General features: G+C 36.1%; 1 protein-coding gene across 5 annotated transcripts in view; it reads right to left on the bottom strand.

Annotated features, from left to right (window-relative positions):
* The window catches only part of chd2 (chromodomain helicase DNA binding protein 2), a 32165-nt gene extending 16297 nt beyond the window's left edge, over positions 1 to 15868 (bottom strand). Inside the window, exons 1-10 of one of the 5 annotated variants that reach the window (XM_064951890.1) lie at positions 15144 to 15868; positions 12694 to 12757; positions 12470 to 12529; positions 11112 to 11172; positions 6565 to 8310; positions 6128 to 6239; positions 1844 to 2069; positions 1170 to 1256; positions 925 to 986; positions 308 to 427 (exon numbers count right to left, since the gene is read on the bottom strand). In XM_064951890.1, the coding sequence (XP_064807962.1) occupies positions 308 to 427; positions 925 to 986; positions 1170 to 1256; positions 1844 to 2069; positions 6128 to 6189 (557 nt within the window). In that variant the 5' untranslated portion in view covers positions 6190 to 6239; positions 6565 to 8310; positions 11112 to 11172; ... (1 more) ...; positions 12694 to 12757; positions 15144 to 15868. The other 4 variants (XM_064951889.1, XM_064951887.1, XM_064951891.1 and 1 more) reach the window with 4 other exon arrangements.
* Positions 15869 to 17075: the final 1207 nt, after the last annotated feature.

The raw sequence follows: 17075 nt of genomic DNA, 5'->3' as shown, positions 1-17075 counted from the left end.
CTTCTGAGTCTAAATGCAAATATTCACTGCAATATAACAATATAGAATAGTATAATGCATATCATAGTTGATACAACATATTAAATGCACAGTAATAAATAATACACAGAAGAACATTTTGAACAATTATCAGATTGGAATTGACAGATTTCATATTTTGTATGTGACTGAAGGCTAAAAAGAAACCCGGTCATACAGCACTTTCAAAGCCAAAAAAGCACTACAACAGCCAGTTTCTGATCACACACAATGGACATGAAAGTGGACAGATTAGCTGTCTGAAGGCCAGGCTTCACTACACCCTTACCTTCTAGCAGGAAGTCGTCTGGATCTAACTTTTTTCTCTTCCTGCTCACTGTCTGCACTGCTGGCATCCTCCTCATCATCATCATCATCATCATCCGATTCATCACTTTTCCAGGTATTTCTTACAACACAGAAATACCACAAGTTCACCCTTTGGGTTTATTAATGCTCTACACCGGGCTTAGGGCGCTCTGGTTAGCAAGATTTGATCAGATAACTAAACATAAAGTAAAGTTCTGAAGACCACCTCAGTCTTGCTGTCTGAATCTCCTAATGAGACACTTTAGACAAGCACAAACATCCACATATGCATGAAAATGGCAAGGACAGTATCCAGAAAATTATTGGAAAAAATGACAAATACAAACGCCACTGAATTGAAAGATCAAACCAAATATAAGTCTTGCATTTACATCCAGACTGTCATGGGATACTATGGCTATATGTTCATGATATCAAGCAAGAATGTGATCCAAGGTTATGGAAGCGTCTAATTGAATAGCAGAAAGTGCATTTTGGAAGCAAAAAAAACAACATGGATTGCCAGTAATGCAAACATGTGCTACAGATAACGAACGTCATCTATGGCATTACAAATCTAATAATCTCAATACTCACTCTTTCTTCTTCTGTCGTGGTGCTTTTCTTTTAGGACTTTCACCTTCGGAGTCACTGCTACCCTGCAAATGTGTTGAAATTGATTACATCTCAATGAGAGATTAGGCTTTGCCATAAGGGGTTGCAGCTAAATTGACTGAGACACCAATAAATCCACATGACATACACTAGAAGTTTTTTGGAAGTTTTCTTCAAAGAATATCCATTCAGCAGTATTTCAGTAGATTTCATGTTGCACTTCTTACCCCAGCTCCAATATTGAGACGAGCAGGTTCTTGTCTACTGCGATTTGATCGCCTGACCCCATAGACATCTGGATGCTCTTCCCACATCTGGAATCAAATACCAAATTGGATCATTGCATCCTTGCCATTTTCCGTCTCCAACCCAATTGAGACAGGACTCCATTTCTAAATATGCAATGTCCATGCATAAAAGCTGTTGTGCAATTGATGGCGCGATATATCCCAGAGCCGACTTGGTGAAAAATCTGTTGATGTGCCCTTGTGGGTTCTTAACCCTAATTGCTTCTGAATCTGAACAGAATATGAAGACGCTCTATATAAGTGTCTGCTAAATGACTAAAATGTAAATACAGTACATGTCTTCTTCTGGCCTGGTATAGAAAATCTGATTTATAATCTAGAAACCATCAGGCAAATAATCATCAGGTAAATAATGGTATAACCAAATATGGGGAAAGTAGGATACCAAGTCTGTGGTATAACTATATGCATTCAACTGAAATGGTGCTTATATATATATATATATATATATATATATATATATATATATATATATTTGCATAGACCACAGACTTGGCATTGGGCTTCAATTTATTTCCAACGCTGCAACGGCCTTTCAGCCCTACATATAACTCAAGCAAACTAGTTTGCAGTACAGGCCTTGCTTTGTTTACCTTCTTCACATCTGACAGATTGTCTTTCTTTTTAACTGGTTGTCTGTCCTTGACCTCTGCAGAGGCCTGCTGGGATTCACTCTCAGACCCGGACTGGCTCCCAGATTCAGAAGAGCTGTTGGACTCTCCTGAGTGGTGCAATCTTCTCCTCTCCCTGCCCTGCTCACTCTCCGACTGACTCCCGGACTCCAACCCAGAGTGGTTCGATTCTTCTGAGGCCGAATTGCTATAGCATCAAAAATGTGGAATTTCAGTCTAAAATATTTCCAGATTTACTTAATATCATCCTTTTATAGTGATGTACTTTCATTTGGTAAGCTATGCAAAGATTTCCCTTTTCAATAACAAGCCCATTTCATGAACAGTTTCTCCAATCTCCCACCTACTGTTGTCAAGCACTGATTTGGCTCAACAAATGAAGATCATTTTATTATTCAAAATTGTACACACTTTATTATTCAAAATAGAACACAAGGGCCAAAGGAAATGTGACTTCCGCTTCATCCTAACACCTCTGAAAGACACACATACAGGTTGGAGCAGGGGGCTGCCACACTGGGCACCCATGGAGCTGGTGTTTTGGGGTGTTGAGCACCTTGCTCAAGGGCACAACAGCAGCCAATGTCATCTAGGATTTGAGTGTAGAAAGTTAAGAGGCTTATTTCACAAAATACAAAAAGTTGGAGAATATGTAACATGTTGTTTTCTAAGTGAATGGAGTTCATGTAGTACTGAAATGACTACACACAAAATGCTAACGCCTTTAGGTGGAAAGGAAACATCATTACATCACCATAGTGTGCTCAGATTAACTTTGTCATAACAAGACCGCTCTCTATGCCAATCCAATCCTCTTAAAACAGATCTTTAAAAATACTTCCATAACCCCATGCAGGAGAAATTGCTGAAAACCACACAAGTGCTTCTCAATCTGGGATGTGTTTTATGTCCATACTACTATTGTCATGTTGAAAAATCTTTTCACAGTATTTAAAAGTTGCCCACACTAAAAATATCTTTGCATTCATTCAATTCCTAACATAGCCTACAAATTTTCACAAATAACCATTACTGTTTTAAAACAATAGGGGGCGCCAAATAAGTCCTATGGTTGCCAGTGCCACATCAGTACATACATAGGGCTAACAGTGACTCCACCAAACATGAAGCTCCTACTGAGATTCTATCCAACAACCAATTATAACGTCTAGACCTGAAGTAATATTTACCTCAAGAGCACATCATATCATTTTGTTAATGCAAACATTAGGCTACATTTAACTAATGTATGTAAACAATGACAGAACCATGCCCTGATACATTCAAAACACTCCACATTTTTAGCAATCTAACCAAAAAATGCCATATTCATACTGTACTTTACCGTGAAAATGTTACATGCAACTAAAAAAAGATTAGAAGAAATGTCAACATTCAATTTAAATGGAATGTCTTTATTTAATGAAACCAGAACACATCACTAACATTTATTTATTAAAACTGTAATTCTTACATAATAAACCCAGCAAATTACAAGAATGTAAACCTGTCTGTCTATGCCCCATACTGACATAGAATGTGCAGTACCTTGAACAGACTATAGGGGGTACCCACATCCAGCATTATTTCATTTTCAAAATAGATCATATCCAGTCAGCCTACCTTAAAATGGTTAAAACATGGAGAAGGCTGCTACAATAGAACAAAAACAATCCTTTCATTTATAGCCGTGCTTTATTACCTATGTGTAATCACTTATGACAGTATTTATGCATATAACTAGAGCTATTCTATTAGAACATAATATTTCATTTGAAAATATACATCTAACTATAGAAAATCTAACTGATTAAATGTTTATATAACCATTCAGATAAGAAAGATTTGTTATTGTGATATCAAAAGCTAATGAATTGTGATAAAGTTATTGTAATTTATTGACCAGTCAGTCACCCAGTGACAAATGCTCAAACCCCCATGAGCAAGTGACTCCCTTCATTGAGTGTGAAGTTAGACATAGGCGGGACAAACAACTGAAGTAAATGATTACAGGCTGGTGGGTTGCTAGGTGAGGAATGAGCCAATCACAGCTCAAAATAAAAGCCTATGACCTTTGAAACACTTCCTGTTCCCCTTTCCTGTAGTTCTGTGCACACTTTTAATACAGAAAGTACAATACAAGAGCCATTTTGTGAATTAAAAGTGGACTCCACTTCATGCCCTGTATTTCAAAATAATATTTATTGAAGGGATCTGCTCTCCCAGTGTCTTTTGCTTACATGTGCTTGAAAAGTAGTCCCCTATCAGGACGAGAGCAGTCAAAAGTGTGGTAGAGGATTAGTATTTTGGAGGGACAGACTTCGGATAAAATGTGCATGGTTATTAAAATGGCTGCCAACAGGATAGCAAATGCACTACACAGCCTTTAATTGTTTGACAACGTCTTCATGTCATGTATGTGACCCATTATCAATTGAATTAAGGGCTATGGGCAGCTAAGCTGAAACATTTGCATGGATTGACAATCTAAAACCAATGCAATACTTCTCTCTTGAAGAGACACCCAAACAGGCCTGTAGTTGTAGTAGTCATGTAGGCCTATGGTAAGAAATGTAAGCCATGTAATAGGTGACAACATGTTGGCCCCATGAGGCTTTAATTACGATATCCAGTCACCAATTATACATAAGCCGACATAAGACAGTTAATTCCATGACTGAATTCTGAAACTATCAGAGATGTAAGAGGTGTAAGCAATGTACACTTACCATCCCCGATAGAATGAAATTATTTCACAATGATGGATAAGCAGATATGTCCACTCAAGATTACCATGATTTTGCAAGCAAGAATGGTTATTTGACACAAGTATGCCTCAAAATAACCTGTGCACATGTATAACTTTTTATTGATTATAATAAATTACATTGTTTTGTGTTCCAACGCAAACAGATAATACATTTCAATCATTTGAATCCCAACTTCTGTATTAATTTACAAATAAAAGTATAATCTAATAGCTCAAGTTGTTGAGACCATGAAAACATCTGCAATACATGACATTTACCATCCTGGCACTTAGCTAGTAGCCTATTCCTTGGTATCAGAATATAAGCCCCTCTTGGTCACAAATACAGGAACAGCTGAATAAAGGGCTACTATATATTGATGACATCACTCAATTGAATCAGCTGTCCTATCAAATCCGAAAATGCAGCCTAATAGAAAAGCCTAATCTAGAACTTTTGAGTGAACACCAAATCTGTGCAAAATGTAGTATGTCAATGGTTAGTCTGATTTGTGTATCAGTGAAGAGCACTTCAAAAAGAGTGACATCAATGCCAATAACCCCTCAAATTGTTCTCTGAATGACATCAGAATGCTTACTTTTTCAGTATATACACACACCTTACCTAATAACTATTTCAAATGGCTATCCATAAAACATGTCAAAGTTAAATACATTTACAAGAGGACTGACTATCAGTGAGGCCGTTTTCAAATAGGCCTACAATAATAGAGGCTCCCTTTCTTATGGACAGAAGCCTGTAACAAATGAAGGAGTAACTGAAGACAACATATCCAGGAGGTAAATAGATCTACAACAGCCTAAATAGAAACTAAAATCTAGTGAACATTCAGTCGTGATTGACTGCATGGTCTACTATACATTTAACAGTTCTCATTCAAATACTACACACTTTAGAATTTAGGCTACCCACATTTAAGCTTACTAAAACCAATGTTGTCAACTGTTTCAAATGATGACAAATGCGTCTTTAAACTTACCTACATAGTTGCCAATGCAGAAAACAAGTTGAATAGAGCCTACTGGATATTTATTGAAATACTTCCCTTCAGCCACACATGCTGTTAACATGAGTAAATTAGAGTTCTAAAACGTTTGAAAAAAGAATACGCGTTGCATGTTCAAATGGTGCAATGCAGTGTCGACTAATATGACAAGGTCATATCACATAGTAACGATGGAACAACAAACATTGAAATCATGCATTTGTTCTTGGGAAAAAAGCCAATTAAACTTATTCTAGGTTGTATACATGTGGGTAAAGATGAAATAACATGGGCCTGAAAGTTCAGTCTTTAGTGTAACAAAATGCTAGCAAAATTAGGGTGTGGCTATTAAACAAGACCAAGGTCATTGGTTTGAAACTGGTACAAATCGTTAAAACTATGTAGCAAATGTGTCCACAGGCGATCAACCATGCTTGTCAAGGTAAACAATGAAAACAGATGTCTAAAAAGTTAAATAGATGATCGTACCTTGATGCATTGCTTTGAGTCGAACCTTCATCTTCTTGCTTTTTATTCTTATTCTTCATCATAGTTTTATCTTGAAAACGTTGGATTTGATGGTCTTATGTGCTGGTATTTGCTGTCAAAAGTTAGAAGAGTGATGAACTATCATAAAAGTCCCATAAGATAGTTTCTCAGAGGACAGTAAAATCCTTGACGTTACGAAATAAGACAAACGTTGTGTCAGGCGTTTAAATTGGACATATATTAATATATAAATTATCGATGGATAAATGACAACTGATGACATCCTGTAATTAAAAAGCCAAGTGTTGAGAATTACAATTAGATCCACCGACCGAGCCACATGCACTAATTCTAACTGCGTCATCAGACAAAGGACGACCAAAATGTGATAAATAAAAATTAAATCGATTGTAGGCATTATAAAAATGTAAACATACCTATTCCATGTACAGTAAGGTATAATGAAGTATTAGATTCACATCCGCAAAGTAGGTTATAGACTATATAATACTCATTACCCCCAAAAAAGGTATATTAAAAAAAAGCTTGAATGAAAATAAACATTAGGGGAAAAGACATTAATAGGATATTGAAGCGTCAACACAAGTGATCGTGAGACGAAAGGCTAGAGCTCTTCTCAGAGCACACGAAAAATGGAGGCGCGCCATGGCTGCCAGACCTAGGCAGAGAAGACAACGACACGCGCATACTCTCAGTAAAACCGATATACACGACGAAAAACGAATAAAAGCAGTAAACCTAATCTACTGTTCACTATAGTACTAGTTTTTATTTTAAATAAAAAAAATATTGATAGAGCGGCATATTCCAGCTTGATTTCATGAAAAAGAAAAAGGGCTGACGAAAGCCCAATGAATTGTTCCCCTTCCCAAGGCTCATCCGCCATCTAGAGCTCCTTCCTAGCTCTGAAAGCTTTGCCTTTGATTGACGTTATTTCCATTTACCCCACACTCAGGTGATGTCCCAAAGTCCCACCCCCTTTATTTTGTATAAAAACGGCAAACCTATATTACATTTTTATTTCATAAATAGTTGCATCACTTTAAGAGGATAGCCTTTGCCAAAGTCATATCCATATATTTTATCAATAAGGGTAATATTTGTACAAAAAGAATTAAACACTAAGACCCATCACTTCCTGCTCAGACAGGAAGTATGACTTCAGGAGCCATTTTAGAGGCAGAGCCTTGGCCACCATTTCAGTTTTTGCCAAAAGCTGTTTCAACTGTGTATTATGTAGAGCTATGTAGAAATGCAGAGTATTACTGTATGGATTAGCCAGCCCCTTCATTCACCATGGAATGTGTTGATCACTAGAAGCCATACCCTTTCATTTGACTTACTTAAAAAATAAATGTTTGCGCCAATTACGAGTCGGATTGTGAATACAGAACAATCCTACAAAAAGTGTAGGAAGTAATAAACTGGTCAATTAAATTAACCCGGGATATAAATAATTTTATAAAGTTGCTACATTAAGTATTGCTCGTAATGGAGACAAGTAGCGTAAACACTTGAGCAAAACAACTTTAGCGTAATAGGTGTAAAAGTTCAAAATAAAAAGTTGTGTAAAGTATTACTTGCGTTTACCCTCCAATTCCCCAGATCTTATTTAAAGTTAGTAGGCCTAATTTAGCTAGCACTATTAAATGTCAATTTAGATTGTACAAGGCAAACGTATCATACCTTCCAGTAAACAGGAGTAAATCGGAAGCCCAAGAAAATACCAGAAACTGGATTACATTTGAGTAAAATTGATTCAGTTGGAGAGAATTTTCACATTTAGCAAAAAGACAAATAGTCCTGAAACATTCTTGGGTAGCATATTGATCAATGAAAGAAAGTCAGAATAGTGAAAATTGCAATGTTTTATTTAACATAAATAACATCCTATTAGGAAATCACAGAAGTAGTGTAACTGAACTCAGTAAAGGAAACCATTACAATATTCAAACAATTGAGTCCAAAGAATTGCCAGCACATCCAAAGCACAAGAGTCCATGTCAAAGTTTGATGTAATTCCAATTGATGCATCTTATCCAGTAAAATAAAATCCTGAAAAATCCAGTCAGCTTTTCAAAAATCCAATTAGCTCCCAAATCAACGCCGCCATCTTGATGACAAAGCAGCTGTCTCCACTTCAATGTCCAGTAGAATGGGGTCTTTAATGGAATTAAGAAAAAGAAAATGAGTCGAAAACCCCAATTACATTTAATTAAGACCTCACTTTTGTCCTATCCCATCAATTGGAATTAGCCTGCGAAAAGAGCTTCAACAACACCACAAAAGATTCCGATTCCAATGCTCAATAGCTAGCTGAAAGTCGAGTTGGTAATGAAACCCAAAGTTAAAATGTCTGTATCATAGCAGTATGCAGTGACAAATATCGCAATTCAAATAAAACCCCAAAAATCCAGAATGTTTATATAAAGAGCATTAAGGGCTGAATGCTTACTAACCATACACGTGTAATATGCAGACATGATTTTCAAATATGAACGTTAGACAATTATGTTAATATTTTTGAGGAATGGAATACTAAAAGTAATGCAAGTCAGCTGTTCAAATTTCCACAAAAGCAATAATTTAAAACCTTTAGAAATCTATGATTCTCACAAGTGTTTTAACGATAAATCTAAAGTCAAATATTATTATGCTTCGTTCACCTGAAGTAGGAAACTCAAAACTAACAGAACGGGGAAACATCAGGAGTACAACGGCTATTTCATACTTGGGCGCCCGTTATGATTGGTTTTGGATGTCGGAAACTCGTAATTACGTAAATTCTGGGAGCTTTCCGGGGGTATCCCAGTCCCATATTTCCGATGATTCCGAGAGCACATGAACACAGCATTGTGCAATTTAATAGCAAGCATTCAACAAATTTTACAGCTGAATAATTTGAAAACAACAAAGACAAAACAGGAAATACAGGTGAAAGCTAAGCAAATGGAATGTTACAAAATGTCTGTTAATCATGACAGATCAGTATAAATTCTAATTTTAGCATGGATAATGTAAAGTCGTTATTTATATCTGAAAAATCAAAATTGTTCATACAACCCATGGATTGTGATCTACTTTTGGGATTACACTATGTTCATTAGAATAGATAGACAATAAATTGGTGACATTAATTTGATTTATTATTATTTTACTGTCAAGCTAGGCTAAACTACTTCAACTGCCCACTAGGGGGTTCACAGGAATCAATTTGAGCACACGCTGGCATGAGTTAATCTCATAATCCACTTTTGGCCAACTGATATTGATGAACTATTAGTTGCATCTAAACTACTGCTCCTTTATTTGTAACGAAACACAAAACTCCAACAATAGTAATCATGCATGGAGTTAAACTGCACAAAATATTCTAAATGTGCTTCCTCTGCATGCACCCGGCCTCAAACTTCCACACATGACCAGCAGAGATTCACCAAGGAAGAGAGGAAATCACAAAAATTAGAAAAATAATTTTAATAAGAACGAGAATAATAAAAAGAGTTCTTAAAATCTATTTACGCATTCATTTAAGCCAAGACAAAATAGAGGCAGGTTCCGACCGAAGATGTCAGTTCATGACCAACAAGTGAAAACAAAGCGAAGATTGAGGATCTTGCAAAGAAAACTGAATTATTACGAGAAACCATCTCATATTCAAAGTACAAGGAAATATCCATTGGGCCTTTAGTTTGAAGTTCTAATTTAGTGGACATGCAAAGAAATCATTAGTAGAGGTGGGTTGGGTCTAATTAATACAGGATTATTTCGCATCTCACCTTTTTACTGAAGAAAAAAAAGACAGCATGGCCGAACTGTGATCGTTTGACTTTAAGAAAAGTGAAATTCCCCCCGAATAAAGCAGAAAATACTGAATCATAATGGTAGTAGTAGGTAGGTGACTTTATTATCCCAGCTAGGAAATAGGTAGAATAGCATAATGCAGTAGTCTATGTATTATGTCAGAATACACTGACTAAGTGAAAAAAGGAGCTTCAATCTATTACATTTCAAAATAAAGCTGATAACAAAAAAAAAGGAGGGGAAAAATACACTGGGGGATAAATTTGGGCAGTTGTGAATAATTGGGCCACAGGCAAGAGAAGAATCACGGAATATTTGAAAGTTGGAAGAAAGCTTCTTTAAGCATCAGGAGTTATCAACAGTGAATGGCAACTACTAGCTTCTAGGGGAAGCATGAGCATATTTGAAGTAAAGATTTAAAGGGCGAGTCCTTTACGCATCATACGCTAGCGTACCTGAAGACTTCGTCATTGCGCTTACGCTAATTAGCATTGGCTAGCGAAACTAGCTCCAAACTTCCTTCATACTTCACACAGAGACATAAAAATGGTATCCACAAGTTCATTGGACGCGGTAGAAAAACAGAATCTCGCAGTATCCCTTTAAATCATTGTGATAAAATAGGATGCCCTTGTAACAGGGCTTCATATACCAAATTAAGAGATTAGTAACTTTAAACTGATTTAGCTTAATTTGAAGTGTCTGTTCAGTGGCATGTAACAATGTGTGATATAATTATAGCTTTCACTATGCAGCAAAAAACAACAAAAGGGTAAACTTTCACTGGAATATACATATTTTAATAACAATACAAGAAGAGGTAGAAATGTCATGGTGGTAGATCTCAATTGGTTAAAATCAGTTTTCCAAATTATACCACATCACTGGGAATCCTACTCCCGTTACAAAAAAAATAGCCCAGCTCTGGATTGTTATGGATGTTAAAGATCAAGTGCTATGTTTAAGGCCCTGTGTTTTGTTCAAATATGACATGCCTGGATTTGAACTTATGTAAAAGTTATGTTACTTCAATGTTATTAAACAGAACTTAATGTTTTTCTAAGAAATTGATTTAGTACAGAGTATTAACATTACATTTACAGCAGACATTTGAAGAAACATTCCATTTGTTACAGCACACAACACAGACTAGACTTACATAGCTGTCTTCTTACTTCATGGGGAGGGAATGGAACAGGCAGTCAGTCCATGTCTTTATTCTGTAAGGGATAAGATGAGAAATTAGGTGACCATCAAATACACCAGACCACAAGTTGTTTCATGAATACTCACTCATACTGGCCAAATATTACAAAATGTGGTCTCTCGGAATGGAGTTCCTCATCTAGGCTTTTACTTGAATACCGTTTTTTTGCAAACCAAAAGTTCAAGTTCCCAAAAATGTGATCAGGTTTCCTAGTGCTATGCGTAATGCTCAGTTCAAGTAGAGCAGAATTATATATATATTTTTTAAACATGGGTTCCCGACTTTAGATTTGTTTTATGATCCCCCCAAGAGTACATTACAAAATTCTGCAACCCTAGTCTATGAGTTGTGACATTATATTACAGACCTTTCACCTTTTCAACCAAACAAATCATTTACAAATTTTCATCAAACGTGTGTATTATCAATTATGATAACCATGCTTCATATTAACAAAATACAACATGGCATCTTCTTGGTTAGTAATATTGCCAATTTGACCAATTTAGCAAGCTAGCTAGCTAACTTATTAACAACTTTAGTTAGCTTATTAGTATTACTTTCTTTATTAACTCATCTCATTCAACCAGAAACATTCTAACTGATAAAGAACCTGAACAGACTTAAGCCATATAGCAACTTGAACACAAGGATAATACTACTTTTAGGATAACGATCATACATTTAAGACCTAGGCAAGATTGAGTTGAGCCAAATTAATAGGCATATTATTAAAAGCACTTTAATTTCCAATGTCCTTTACTTGTCTGAGATCATTTCTTTACTTACCCATTGGCTAGCTAGCCAGCCATTTTTTTCGGACTAATGTACGAATGTCAGTTAGTTCTCCCAAAGAGGATAAATAGCATTTTTTACAAGCACTTAACAGAGACCTTAGCAGAGAATCAAATTCTAAAAATAAGTCAAACCACAAAATGTGAACGTAACCTGCGTAGATTTGAAGCAGCATCATGGTAGCAATAAGAGCTAACTTTAATAGTGAATAATATTGCCCTCTTGTGGTCTTAACAATCATAACACTGCTCACAAGTGTGTTCAGCGATTTTTTTAAACGTATTTATTCATTTTAAGAAATGTCCCTAATTTACTCTTCTTTTCAGGTATTGAATGGACACAGACTAAATAAATTCCAAGTAAGTACACAATGCAAATGTTACAATGTAGTGTTGGGCTACACTATAACACACCCATATAATATTTTACATGGAAGAGATGTTATTCAAAATGTGTTGTTTTCAGGTTCTATCTTCTTCCCCGTCTTTAATTAAAAGCGAACACTTTATACTTACAAGCCTTGATCATTCCGATCCCCCTAATCATCGATTTGGTGGGCCACCCGGACAACAAACCTTCAAAAGAACAAAAACAAAAGTGAAAACAGGCAAACAGCACAACCTATTGGTCAGTCTAATATAGCAGTCAGGAGAAACGTACTTGCTAAATTAAACATACGCACTGTTAATAATTAATAGTCAGAAAATGCCATCATAAGCTCAGTTTTTCACAAACCTACCATTTTTCAAGTATCAAAACTTCGGTATTCTTCTTTACCCCCATTTTTCAAACTTCAATGGTTCCTGAAAAAAATAAATATACATTATGGTGATTATGTCACAAAATCTGGCAGAATGCCATACATTGTCTGGTACAAGAGATTCTATACATCCGTACATAATTTCATATTCGAAATGTTACTACAAATACTAGGAGGCAACCATATACTCGATCAACTAATATCTACCCATATTTGGTGATCTAAATTCATTTGCAGAAGGCAACTTATAACCATTTACACTTTGAATACATGCATGTCCAAAAATACTATACTTTCAACTTGAAATATGCGTTGTGGCCATTTATCCAACGATTTTTGTATCAAAATTAGTAAGAATTGTTCATGGAACACAAAGATTAAACCCGGCAACCAATTTATGACCACAATATAGCAGCTGGTCAATGATACCTTGTTTAAATAGTGTCCCTAAACATGGAAATCTTGAGACTTGGCTGAATCAATATCTCAGCACCAGGGACTTTTATATGAAGCTTTAATAAATATGATAACACAGCATCAACTTGATTACATGAAGTAGCTATGAAAAAAAATCTCATCCTCACTGTATGGACATATTTCAATAACCTGGTCAGGATAGCATTAAGTAGCTTTTGTGTCTTGGAAAAGGGTGTATTTCTTAATAATTCCTCTATGAAATGTGATCAAGTGAATCGTTCTGTATTTGTGAAGTGTGAAAAACCTACTCTCATAACTACTAAAATAATAACCCAAAAAATATTTACGGAATTATTTGAGACTTTTATTTCCATTCTGTAACACAAAGAGTTAAAAGCCAACACCCTATTTATATTTTTTTGAAAAATAGCTTCATATATGCTCCTCAAGACGTTGCAGTTTCATTTGAACATAAAACTTGTGTTATGTGTAAAGAAAAAGCACCATTATCGAACATGTTTAACTTCAAATTTAATTTAATAATTTTAACCACTGTTAAAATGAGCTGAAATATCAAGTTAGTCAGAACTATACCTGTCTGGAATGTTTTCCAGCATGTAACACCTAAACCTGGCAATAAAGCCTTTTCTAACAGATATAATTTTTTTGTATGAAAAACATCGAAATGCACTATATATTAGAACTCACAATATAAAGCTTCATACTTTCATCTTACTCTCAACCCACTTAAAATCAACATTTATTGTTAAGGTGTAACGTTACTCAATTTAGTTAATTATCTGTCAATTTCAGACAAGGGCATTTGCCCTTTCAAGGACAAAGCACATTTTAAATGCGTAGGTTCTAGAACTCGAAAGTGTACCCAATAATAATGTTACTTTGTATGACTTAAATTAACGCAACACATTTTTTTCATTATCCTATTCATCCAACGAATTAGAATTTCAAGCCACACGAACATTAGGTCCGAATTTTTTATTTGTATAATTCTTAACAGGGAACACACCATGGCCATTTTTACAACAGACCGTAGAACCCTCGCTCTTTCCACCATATTGCCACATCTTCTAAACGCGCCTTTATAGGGGAAAACTGTTTTTGTTCTTTAGTTTCTTACCCACATGTGAGACGGGCGCTATCTCCCGTCTTCTACCCGCGCGACCGCTGCATTTCTCGCAGATTTTCGTCATTTTATCGGGATCTTCGCCCTGACAGTTCTGCGTCTCTGCCATTCTGTGCTGGATGCTGGTCTCTTCCGTCTGTCCTTCTCGCTGGGTCTGCATGAACTGTTATCCTATTCAATAGCTCTGCCCCCTCTTTTTCAACGTAAGCGCACACAACTTCCTCTGAAACACACCAGCATCCTGGGTAGCAAAGGAGTCTCTACTCGAATGGTTTAGATAATTACTATAAAGCGATTTATTGAGGAAAATATGCAACATTGTGGCTCTACATGTATTTTATACACTTGTCTGAAATGTATCAAATGTTAAAACTAGGAGATACATTGTGGCAACATTTCCCTTGTTTTGTCCAAAGATCTATGCTCAAAGGTTTACTGTCTGCTTTGCATTTAATGTTTGTTCTTCTTAAGAAATGTTTTGTGTTTATGAGGCAAGATGTATAAACCAACATCATTGTTGAAATAGTATAGTTTTGAACATTAAACAATGCTGAAGTTGTTTTACTACCTCCTGTCCTGTATTTCAGTACACTTATTTCATCACGTGTTGGATAGCGAAAGGCTATTCAATTAAATAATTACAGAACACAGTAGATATGTCAAAATATACCAGTGTCAAACTAATATAGACTACCACATTTGTAATTGTTTGCCTATAATATGTAAATGCTTGTATTGATAAGTTATATTAATATTACAAATAATATGCATTGACCATGTAAGAACCAATTGTATACAGGTACAATTGAAGAATGTCATGGATAGACCATAATGGCGTTGCTTTGTGGGAAGCAGCAAAAACACTTACGCCATTTTGAATGTACTGTTCAGTCCTTAGTACTCCACCCCATCACCGACCAATAAGATGTGAGCGGAACAGCTTTGGCTGTTTTGCAGTGGAAGATTTCCTGGAAAAAATATCCACAGCCTAGCAACAAGAGTTGTAAACCAAACCACCATTCAAATGAAAAACGGCACCCTTCGTTCCCTCATTGGACAGATCACAGAAACTTATTTGCACAGGAAAAACAAAATGGTGCCAGTTGAGCTAGAAATTACCCTCACTATATATCTGGGATCAGATTACCCTACCCAAACTGGGAGGGGGATATCTTATCCTGTATCAGTAGTTAGGGTCAAATTCTACCTCCTGCTGAAAGACACATTGTGATTTGTGATGAGCGAAAAGGGGATATATTAATGCAACATTGAACAAACGTATTGTCATTGTTGAACATTAACAGCCCATAAAATCATAAAGGTTGAAGTTGGTTACACGTGTTTGCTTACACATGCTCTAGAAGTAAAGTATTATTGCCAGTTGATATGCCCATTTATGAAGTTTATGGTAATTTTAACTGCAACGTTTGTATTGTATTAGACTGAAAGAGTAGACCATCGTTTCCTGTCAGTAAAATTTTGCTGTAGCCCTTATTCACTAGTTTGAAAAACAAGTATCCAAGCAACAGTAACCAGATCTACTCATTTTCTGCGTTGGCGTCTGACTTACAATTTCTGCCAAACAGACAACAGATCTGATTAAAAAAAAAAAAAAATATGGAGTTGTTTTATTTTGATAAAACCAGTAGTGTGTCAGACAAAGAGTAATTGTTGTTGTAAAATGAATAAATTAAAAAGCAGCATTTGACAGCCCATGCTCAATAGTTAGGCTCCTTTAGTCCAATATTGGGCTAACGTTACTCCTTAATCCAAGGACCTTACATGTCTGTTTAAAGGGTGGTTTGGCTCTGGAAGCCAAAGCTGCCAAATACTCCAGCTAAACGTGAATCGATTCTCAATTGCAGTAATGTTCTAGAAATATAAATCCCTCTATTTTCATATAACATAAAACTAATTTCACAACTGCAAAATGCACACACTGTACAACAGAGGCGGCTGGGAGGAGGAGCTCCAGGAGGACAGGCTCATTGCAATGGCTGGAATGGAATACATTTAACGATATCAAATATATGGAAACCACATGTTTGCACCATCCATTACAATGAGCCCGTCCGCCTAAAGCTCATCGACAAGCCTTCATTACCGTACACTGTTTAAACCAGTTTTAACAGTTTCAGCACACCGTATTTTTTCAGTGACAACACCTTTGTGGCGTCTGTCCACCGTTTACACACGTGTTTGGAGACGCAGATGGCTAACTAGCACAGGTAGTCCACTCGGTCTTCCGTTTGTTCTCCGTAAACAAACGCTGTAACGTGGACATATGGCAGGCAGTGTGGTAACCCTAATCCTGTTTACGAACAGTCGGGAAGCAAAGGGCTATGCTGATCCCAGTGTCATGGTGAATAAATGCCGCCATCTAGTGTCTATTAGAGCGCAATTGGTTGTAGATGCTCTCATTTTATTATGTGTGGTCAATAACCTTCATTTTTTTAGAAAACAATGCATCAGCTTGTTTACAACAGTGGAGGCTCCTCAGAGGAGCATGGGGAGTTTTATTAATCAACTAATAAATTCGTTTTATTCATCCTCCTCAGTGAATTTCTTTTAAAAAATGAAAATTGTAAAACAGAAAAAGTTAAGATAAAACTTTACAAAATATATTTGTCACCAAATAATTAATTAAAACACACCGTTTTGCAATGAAGGTCTAAAGTAGCCTCAACAGCACTCAGCAGGGTAGCACCATGGTGTAGCCGGAGTACACAGCTAGCTTCTGTCCTCTTGGTACATTGACTTCAATACAAAACCTGGAAGCCTCCACTACTAGGATTACTCA

The sequence above is a fragment of the Oncorhynchus masou genome, chromosome 31 (genome assembly GCF_036934945.1).
Source record: "Oncorhynchus masou masou isolate Uvic2021 chromosome 31, UVic_Omas_1.1, whole genome shotgun sequence".
NCBI classification, from domain to species: domain Eukaryota; kingdom Metazoa; phylum Chordata; class Actinopteri; order Salmoniformes; family Salmonidae; genus Oncorhynchus; species Oncorhynchus masou.
The sequence above is the reverse complement of the archived record's forward strand: the minus strand, read 5'-3'. Positions and strand labels throughout refer to the sequence as shown.